Source organism: Lygodium microphyllum, chromosome 29 (assembly GCF_053477565.2).
Source record: "Lygodium microphyllum isolate KBCC chromosome 29, Lygodium_microphyllum_v1.1.10, whole genome shotgun sequence".
NCBI lineage: Eukaryota > Viridiplantae > Streptophyta > Polypodiopsida > Schizaeales > Lygodiaceae > Lygodium > Lygodium microphyllum.
The window spans coordinates 16,634,559-16,645,091 of record NC_141163.1 but is presented as its reverse complement, the minus strand read 5'-3'; the positions used below and the strand labels follow the sequence as shown (position 1 = coordinate 16,645,091).

The 10,533-nt window shown below is 41.3% G+C and overlaps 1 protein-coding gene across 1 annotated transcript; it reads left to right on the top strand.

The window, feature by feature from the left end:
• Positions 1-538: 538 nt before the first annotated feature.
• On the top strand, positions 539-4,681 carry LOC148010417 (putative pentatricopeptide repeat-containing protein At3g01580). The gene has a single exon (XM_087671986.1). It carries the CDS (start codon positions 1,438-1,440, stop codon positions 3,889-3,891), a length of 2,454 nt encoding a protein of 817 aa, XP_087528112.1. The 5' UTR covers positions 539-1,437; the 3' UTR covers positions 3,892-4,681.
• The last annotated feature ends 5,852 nt before the right edge of the window (positions 4,682-10,533 follow it).

Sequence of the window (10,533 nt, the reverse complement as noted above, 5' to 3'; positions counted from 1 at the left end):
GATAGGGTTGACTTAAGTGATTAGCTACATCTCTCTCTCTCTCTCTCATAATAGTCATGAAAAACCGAAATATTAAATAACACATAAGATGAAAAATCCTTGAAAATTTAACGAAGAAGATCTAAAACCTAGAATGTGACATACTTTTTAATTGTTATGGTAAATATATATAATTAGATTCAAAAATATTTCTAGAATTGTTAGTTGATGGTAGTTGGTATCTGCCATCCAAAATGGTTTTTCTTGAACATTGTAAATTTAGGGATTGTTCTTACCTAATTTTTAGTTGTAAAAATATTATATTTGACTCAAGAATCCCTCCAAAGTTTCGAGTTGATATTTTTTGTATTTTCTATCAAAAATGTTTTCTGTTAGGCGTGAAATAATATTCCCAGGGAAGTGAGTTACATGAATTTGGACTCACTAGATACAATAACCCACGCAATAATATTCCTAGGGAAGTGAATTACAGGAATTTGGACTCAATAAATACAATAACCCACACAATCACTATGCCACAACCCCATTGGCAAAGATGTTTCGTTGGACGTTAAGAGTGTGGAGTCCTACCACGTTAAACACACACACACATTCGCTCTCTCTCGCCCCGTTTGCAGACAAATGAGGGTATCGGGCTCTTGCCGATGGAGGAGCACTACGAAGGGGTTTCCTTCCACAATTTACCTTGGAGCTCCCACCATCTTTTGTCCAGCGGGAGTCTCTTCTCGCTGTGCTATTTATCGGCTAGACAGGCCGCAGGAGCACCTCAGAAAGAAAAAAGCTGCAGACAGGAAAGCTCCCAAATTCATTGTATGTTGTTGCGATTATGGCTATTATGAGTTGTCCAAACCCCGACGCACACAAATGAACACAGTGGTGGCTTCTGAGCATTGCGGCAGCTCGATCCCTTGATCGGACAAATCAAGTGCAGCATGTGTGTGACATGGTGTGGGCATCAAAAGATAGGCTCGATCGCTTGATCGGACAAATCAAGTGCAGCATGCGTGACATGGTGGGGGCATCAAAAGATGCAGAACATGCCGCAGGCCCATTGTTTCCATGGCTCAGATACAGGTTTACTGGGGTTTCTTTCGAAATGTAGCCCAGATACTTGATTCTGACAATAGCCACATATGTGTGACATGATGAGTGCATCAAGAGATGCAGAACATCCTGTAGGCCCATGGTGTCCATGGCTCGCAGCAGGTTGGCTAGGAGTTCTTCATGAAATTTCAAAATGTAGCGCAGATTAGAATCATGTGACACAACGTACTTCCTGTGAGTGAGCCAGGAATTGTATTGTCCTTCTTCTATGATTTTTTGAGCTTGTCCGGAGTCTTTTGAAGCAATCAAGGTCCTGAGGTGCAGCTCTACTAGTTTTGAAGCTTGATGACAGTTCGCCTGTTCTAATCAATCATTGGGAAAATTCATAGAGCTATGATGATGGGATTTCAGCTTTTAACAATGCGCTCATACTTTACTCACCTTGCTGCAATGGAGGACCTCCTTTTGAGTCCTAATGCATCTCAAAGGGATGTGTCCAAATTGCAACAACCACAAATGAAGAACTCATGGGATGTATCAAGCTTACAGCAAGCACTTGTTTCTTTGAAACATAGTGAAGAGACCTCTTCAGTGAAGCACCTAATAATTCTAATTAATAAATGTAGAAAAGCGAAGTGGCCAGCTTATGCCAAGCATCTCCACAAGCATATTTGTGATCATAGTCTTGAAACTCATCCGGAAGTTGGGAACTATCTTATCCCAATGCTTGTGGAATGTGGAAACCTTTCTGAAGCCCGACGAGTTTTTGATGCACTGATCCAGCGGAATGAGCATTCTTGGACCTTCCTCATTCTAGGTTATGTTGAATTTGGGGAACCACACAGTGCACTTGAGGTATATCAGAAAATGCAAGATGAGTCCGTGTGTCCTAATCGATATGCACTTCAACTGCTAGTGAAGGCTTGTGCAAAGATTGAATGTGTGAAAACAGGTCATAGAATACATGCTGAAATCGCAAAACTGGCAGTTGAACAAAACCGATTTGTTGCCAGTGCTTTAATTGATATGTATGCAAGATGTGGCTTTCTTGGAGAAGCTCAGTATATATTCAATAAATTTCATGCTCCAGACACAGTCTCATGGACTGCCCTGATTTCAGGGTACGCTGAACATGGCCCTTTTGAGGAAGCTCTGATTTGTTTAGAACAAATGAAGTTAAATGGCATCTCTCCTGACGCTTTTACTTATGTCTGTAGCTTAAAGGCTTGCAGCATGATAGGTGTTTTGAATACAGGACAAGTTTTACATCTTGAGATAGCAAAGCTAGGTTTTGAAAAAAATCCTTTCATTGGTAGTGTGCTAGTGAATTTGTATGTAAAATGCGGTTGTATGGCAGAAGCACAGTTAGTCTTTGATGGGCTGCCAGTTCGAGATGTAGTTTTGTGGAATGTGCTAATTGCAGGGTATGCTGATAGTGATCAAGCAGAGGATGCCGTCAACTGCTTGAAAAAAATGCAACACATGGGTGTGGCCCCAACTGCTGTGACATTTATTAACAGCTTGAAAGGCTGTGATAGCTTGCATGCACTTGATAGGGGCCGTCAAGTCCATATAGAGATTGCCAAAGAGGAGTTTGAAACAAATCCTCTTATTGGTAGTGGATTGATAGATATGTACATAAAGTGCGGTTCACTCAGTGAAGCACGAGAGGTATTTGATGAGCTGCAGAAAAAAAGTGTGGTAACATGGACTGCACTTATAGCAGGTTATGCTGCACATGGCCAAGGTGAGGAGGCACTTAACTGTTTTGACCAGATGCAAGCAGAAGGGGTATCTCCAAATGATGTAACATGTCTCTGCTGCTTGAAAGCCTGTCGCAGCATAGGAATGTTAGACAAGGGCTATATAGTACATGCCCTAGTTGCACAAGAGGGATGGGAAACCGATCGTTGTGTTGGTAATACTTTGGTGGATATGTATGCGAAGTGTGGCTCGATTTTGGAAGCTCAAGAAGTGTTTCATGAGTTGCCTAACCACGATATTGTCTCTTGGAATGCATTGATTTCAAAGCATGTGGAACATGGGCTAGATGAGGAGGCTCTGATCTCCTTTGAACAGATTCAAGTGTCAACATGTGTGTGTCCAGATGTTGTGACCTACATGAGTTGTTTGAAAGCCTGTGGCAATCTAGGAACCATAGAAAAGGGCCGAAAGTTGCACTGTGAGGTCAGCAAAGTTGGTTTTGAAAGTGACTCCTTCTTGGGGAGTACTCTAGTTGACATGTATGGTAAATGTGGCTCTCTCGCTGAAGCACAGGAAGTGTTTGATGGACTGCTGGTTCAAGATGTGGTGCCTTGGAATGCACTTCTTGCAGGGTATGCGTTTCAAGGTGAGCATGAAGTTTTCTATTCTTTGCTTGAAAAAATGAGAGGGGAAGGCATTTATCCGGATGCTACTACATTTCTTCGCATCCTTAATTTATGCAGTCATACTGGGTATGTGGGTGATGGCCAGAAGTATTTCACTCTTTTCAGGGATAATTATGGGTTTTCTCCAACAGTGGAGCATTACAATGTCATTATTGATCTCTTGGGCCGTGCAGGGCAGCTAAACGAGGCTGTGATAATGTTAGAAAGGATGCCCTTTCAACCTGATCCTGTAACTTGGACTACTGTTTTGGGTGCTTGTAGGAAGTGGGGTAATGTTGATCTTGCCCGACGGGCATTTCAATGTGCATTTAAGTTGGAGAAACAAAGTGCCACATTTATCTCAATGACCAATATCTATGCTAATGCTCACATGTGGGAGGATGCAAAGATGGTGGATGCACTTCGAACAAACTTACCAGCCCTTTTTGAGCCTGGTGCTTGTACAGGAAGTTTCTAGTGGGAGATGAAGGCAGCAAAGCACTTATCATCTCCACCAGTAAAGTTTTACACTTCACCTGCAGTTTGATCAGCTACTAGGAATTGCCAGTCATCTGCATGTTTGCTGTAGATAGAATTCCAGCTTGTTGGATGCATGTTTTCAACGTCCCAGGTCTGAACACATCTACGTCTCAGGAAAAATCACAATTAAAGATTTTAGGAAATATCATATTAGTGTTTAAAACTGAGGAGGTGTTTATGTCACTATAATCTAGCGTTGTTCCTATTGAAATCTCAGAACATTCTGACTAAGGAGATTTCAGGCCTCACAGCCGGAACAAGAATAATGAAGGAGCATGATAGAATACTGCTTCTGTTGAACTTGAGCTTACAATTTGAGCTGTGTTCTATGGGCAGTAGCATCGGTTCATTACCACCTTCATGGTATGATGTTCTTGAAATACATGATATGAGATGCAAGGGACAGCATATGGTAGTGTTGAGGTAGCCAACACAGGCAAAGTAAGACTATCTTGCATTCGTTTCCATTTCTTGTTGTGTGAAGAAGGGAAGGCAGTATTAAGGCTATTATATACAAACACAAATGTCTTGTAGGCCATGTGATATATTAGAATGGCTAAAATAGTGATTCAGTAATACAACTAATTACTGGACAACTAACTTATTGATAGATGCTAGAGGCTAGTAATGTCTCAGGGGACTAAGTTCTTCCTAGGACCTTTCTTTCACATCCAATATCTATTCGATTGCACTTGCATTTTTTGGTTACTAGTCAAGGTGAGGATTGGATTGTCGATGTAAAATTAAAGAATTTGTGTTATGAGGACATATTTTTGAATCTCACTTAATGTGTAGATTAATTTTTAATCACATGGGTAAGTAAATGTTGCACATGTGAGGTGTAATTGGGATTAGAGTAAATTTACGAGCTCGGGACTTCAGGAAATCATGGGACGTCAAAGGCAAAAGTTGCTATAAGTTATATTGCATAGGTACTTGGAGATATTTGATATCAATTGTTGGTCTAGGTTATTTATGTGGCCATAAGTGTCGGTGATATTAGAGAAGTGACATTTAATGATACTTAACATTAATCGGATGATTAAAGATGACATATAGATGAAATGTGAGAATGATCGAAGCTTGCACTTGGAGAGTTATAGCGGGAAAGCAAGAGCAAAAAAGAGAGATAAGAAATGGGATCTCCAACAATCACAATGTGTGATTGGCTTTTCTTTTATTTTTTGTTACTAAAAAAATAGAGAATAAGGTGACGGTGATGGACACTCGTCGCTTGTAGTGTGCAAGCACAGGTATTGTCAGTGTAGTAATACATGGGCGGCTAGGTGGAGGTACTTTTATCCTCAACAGCCTCTTACTTAAAGATAAATTTGTCCTAGTGAGGAGTGCAAAAGTGTGGATTTATTTTTAATCACATGGATAAGTAAATGTTGCATATATGAGGTGTAATTAGGATTAGAGTAAATTTACGAGCTCGGGACTTAATGAAATTATGGGACGTCAAAGGTAAAAGTTGCTATAAGTTATATTGCACAAGTACTTGGAGGTATTTGGTGTCAATTGTTGGCTTAGGTTATTTATATAGTCATAAGTGTCCATGACACTAGAAAAGTGATATTTAATGATACTTAATATTAATCGAATGATTAAAGATGATACATAGATGAAAGGTGAGGAGGATCGAAGCTTGCACTTGGAGAGCTATGGTGGGAGAGCAAAAACAAGAAAGAGAGAATAAATGGGAACTCCAATAGTCACAATGTGTGACTAGCTTTTTCTTTATTCATCTGCTACTAAAATAATAGAGAATAAAGTGATGGTGATAAGCGTCTGCTGCTTGCAGGGTGCAAGTGCGGGTACTGTCAGTGTAGTAATACATGGGCGCTAGGTGGAGGCACTTTTATCCTCAACAACCTCTTACTTAAAGACAAATTTGTCCTAGTGAGGAGTGAAAAAGTGGATTAATTTTTAATCACATGGGTAAGTAAATGTTGCATATGTGAGGTGCAATCGGGATTAGAGTAAATTTACGAGCTCGGGACTTAAGGTAATCATGGAACGTCAAAGGCAAAAGTTGTTATAAGTTATATTGTATATGTACTTGAAGGTATTTGGTGTCAATTGTTGGCTTAAGTTATTTATGTGGCCATAAGTGTTGGCGATACTAGAGAAGTGATATTTAATAACACCTAATATTAATCGGATGATTAAAGATGATACAAAGATGAAAGGTGAGAATGATCGAAGCTTGCACTTGGAGAGCTATGGTGGGAGAGCAAGAGTAAGAAAGAGAGAGACAAGAAATGGGAACTCCAACAGTCACAATGTGTGACTGGCTTTCCTTTTATTCATCTGTTACTAAAAGAATAGAGAATAAAGTGACGGTGACGAGCGCTTGTCACTTGCAGTATGCAAGCGCGGATACTGTTAGTGTAGTAATACATGGGTAACTAGGTGGAGGCGCCTTTACCCTCAATAACCTCCTACTTAAAGGCGAATTTGTCCCGGTGAGGAGTGAAAAAGAAAAACAAAAAACAATACATGCATACATGTACAACAGGATGAGGAAAGACGTCATCTCATCCCACGCCTATCAATCTCCCAAGGAAGACAAAACGCTTCGTAGAGAGGCTTTTGGTGAGTAGATCTGTAGGATTGTAGTCAGTCGAGATCTTGACAACTTCAATAGACTTGTCCTCAACGATCCCACGTATAAAGTGATACCACATCTCAATGTGTTTCGCCTTCGCATGGAAGATCGAATTCTTGGCTAATTGAATAGCACTCATAGAATTCGAATGCAGTGTAGGGATATCATCACTATCAAGGTCATGAACCAAACGGCCTAACCATATGGATTCCTTGGAAGCCTCAATGACTTTAATATACTTCGCCTTAGTGGTGGAAAGAGCCGTATACTTCTGTACTCTAGACATCCAAGAGACAATACCTCCAACATAGGTGACCACATAGCCAGAAGTGGACTTCCTACTATATGCATGTCCTGCATAATCAGAGTCAGTGTATCCCATGACTTTTGTATCCTGGCTCCATGTTTGTGGTACCCACACTTAGCTTGTTTTGCGATAGCCTCTGGTGTTTTGCCATGTTTATGGTGTGCCCACACTTTACAGGTGTTACTTTCACTAAAGCCTCTACACACTTTGTACTTCTAGTTGTGATTGAGGAGGGGTGTTGAGATTTGCAATCACATCCATGCTGCCTCTTTGTAAGAGAAAATGGGTTGAAGACATGCAGGCTGCAGGAATTCCATATGCATAGAGAGGAAGACTGGCACCTAACCATCTCTATATAATATTGTACTTGTATGTCATTTTTAGATATGATAAATGCAATATCATGATGCTTTCCTCTTTCAGTTAGTGTCTTTGTCATTATCAGTCTTATACACAACATTGTGTTTATGAGTCCAAGCTTCCTTCTTGGAACCTAATTCACTTGTGTAATAGGTCAAGTCTTTGTCTATGTCATCATGATCTTAATCTTCATCTTCCATCCACCAAAGCATCTGCCATGCTCTAGATCCTGCGTCTTTTAATAAGAAGCACGTGGCTCCTCCTGAAATATAACCATGCGAATCTCCATGAATCTCTCAGGCTATCTATGCATCTTATCTTCATGAAAGACTACATCATGACTGTGGATGACTTTCTGCACCTGCGGATCCCATAGACAGTAACCCATCTCTCCTGCATCTCCATAACCAAGGAATATGCATTTAACACTCTTAGGATCTAGCTTGTTATGCTTGTCCTTGGGCACATGGTAGAATGCCTCACATCCAAAGACATGTAAATGCGCATAAGAGGGAGACTTTCTTGTCCATACCTCATTTGCAACCAGAAAATCAATGGCACTACAGGGCGATCTATTAATGATATGCATGGCAGTCGTAATTGCCTCAGCCCAAAAGTACTAGGGTAGGCTTGCATGGCTAAGCATACTACAAGAACCCTTTCTTGGATGGTCCTATTCATATGCTTAGCCATACCATTATGGGGAGGGGTGTAAGGGGCGGTCAATTGATGCTTAATACCCCTCTCATCACATAACTACTTAAAAGCACGTGATACATATTCAACCCCATTATCTGTCCTAAAGCATTTCAGCCTATGCCCAGACTGGTTTTCTGCCAAAGCAAGCCATCTTTGAAAAACTGCCAAAACATCAGGCTTTTGCTTTATGGGATAAGCCTATACCTTGTGTGAAAAATCATTTATGAAGGTAACAAAATACTTCGCACCATCTAAGACTGACAGGGCATGGGCCCACAGACATCAGAATGTACCAAAGCTAAGGGCTCACTCATGCGTGACATACTAGACTTCTTATGCGTAGACCTAGTATGCCTGCTATAAAAATAATGATCACAAGAATCAAAATGAGAATAGTCAAAAAACATTTTCATTCCCTTAATAAACATGTGCCCCAAACGGGCATGCCAAAGAGATACATAAGGTAAAGACCCCACAGACAAATCATGATCAACTGTAGATCTAGAAACAACTAAGGGGTAGAGGTTGCTAGCCTTGGCACCTCTCACAAGCACAAGCTTGCCATGAGGAATCTTCCATGTAGTCTCCAAAAGATACATGATATCCTGCGTCATCAAGCTATTCAACGGACACGAGACTGCATGCCAATGTAGGTACATGACGTACATTGTGCATAACAAAACTACTGCCATACAAAAATTGTAGCCTAACATAACCAATGCCGACAATCTCAAGAGACCTGTCTCATCACCCAATCACACAGAATGGTATGAATGGAACCATTCTTGGCAAGGTGTCACATGAAAGGATTGTTGGGGGTAAAGGCACCTCTGCCTAGCCACCCATGTATTTCTACATTGACAGTACTCGCCATTGCACACTGTAGGTGCCGGGCACCCATCATGGTCGCTTTATTATTTATTCTTTCGATGACACATTGTGACTGTTGGAGTTTCCATTTGGTCTCTCTTTTTTTGCTCTTGCTCTCTCGCCATAGCTCTTCCAAGCAAGATTTTATTTTTCTTACCTTTCAACTAGTATCAGAGCATGGTTGCTCCAGCATTATTCCGACTTGGTTCGTGACTCCTTCATCTTCCTATTGATTATCTACACTCATTGGGTCTCCTTCTCGGCAGCCATAGCCGACTCTCCCGAGCTCCCGTCACTCCTCGGCTTCTCGAGCACCTACCCAGCCCATTTGGCCATCCTCAAGACATTCCTTCAAAGGTATTGGAGCTCTCTTTTGTTATTTTACTTCAGTCCATAGGTTTCGTGAAGCAGGGCAGTCATATCCTCTTGCTTCTTGTGATGCCTACTCTCTACCTGTGACTTTGCCCTTCAAGAGGAAGCTCTTGGGAGGCCTTGCCTACTTCCTCAGCCTTGCCTTAACCTTTCTTAGCCCTTCCATTAGCCCCAGATTAATTTGGGCTAGCTTGAACACCTGTAAAAAATTTGTTTTTTACTTTAGCCCTCTCTTGGCACTCATTGGCAGCTTAAAAACACTTCGTTTGACACTTGGGAACACCCCCTTGATGCTCGACATTGGTGGTTATCATTGGCATTGATTTGTGGACTGATTTGTTGAGATGACAAGCTCAACACATGCAGATATTAATGATGGAACGCCTGGTTAGATGGGTCCACACGTCTACACTTAGCACGTCGGTGGTCATTATGGCTCTCACATGGCCACTAACTCATTACTTATTATATTCAGGTTGTTACACCTATTTACAGCTGGCATAGTTATAGCACCAATCGACTAGTGTAGTCGATTATGCATTGTTTGACTTAGTAGGCCACTTTCTTTTATGTTGTATCTTATCTATACTTTGTGTACATTGTAAAGTGTGTGGAAGAAGAAGAAGAAACCAGCAAGAAAACGTTTTGCCTCCATCTCTCTTCTTGTCCTTGTGTGAGCTTCTCCTTGTGCATTTTGTGTGTGTTCGGCGCAGCATCTTGAGCAAGAAAACGTTTTGCCTCCATTTCTCTTCTTGTCTCTTGAGTGAGCTTCTCCTTGTGCATTTTGTGTGTGTTCGACACAGCATCTTGAGCAAGTTCCCCCACCACGTAATTTGTGATATGGTATCAGAGCCGCGCCACTGAGAGAGGCTGATTTCGAAGGAGGCTGAAGTGAAGGAGAAGAAGCAAGGTTCGAGCAAGCAAGCCACGGGTAAGAAACTCTTCCATCCTTCCACTCTCTCTCTTGAATAGTGCCTGTGGAGGCACCGGAAGCAGGGTCGAGCAAAAATCTCAGATTGCTGTGAGATTTGGTGTGCGAGAAGATCATTGTATATTTTGCAGATAAGCCATTTAGGGCTTGCTCGCAGTTATTTTGGGCATCTGAGACCGTTTCAGGCCCCGTTTTAGAGCCACAAGGTTGCGGACAACAGTTTCAGGGTACACTATGATTTCGATTGTATTGACCGAAAGTGGGTGTACAAGTTACAGATTGTGAATCTGTAATTTTTGAGGTGTTTGCAAGAAGCAAAAATAAGGTTTATCTGTAAATAGGTTGCAGATTACATTACATGTACTGTTGAGCAATCAGTGAAAACGGTTGCTTGGTGTATTACTGTGCACGTGTTGTGGAATATTGTAGA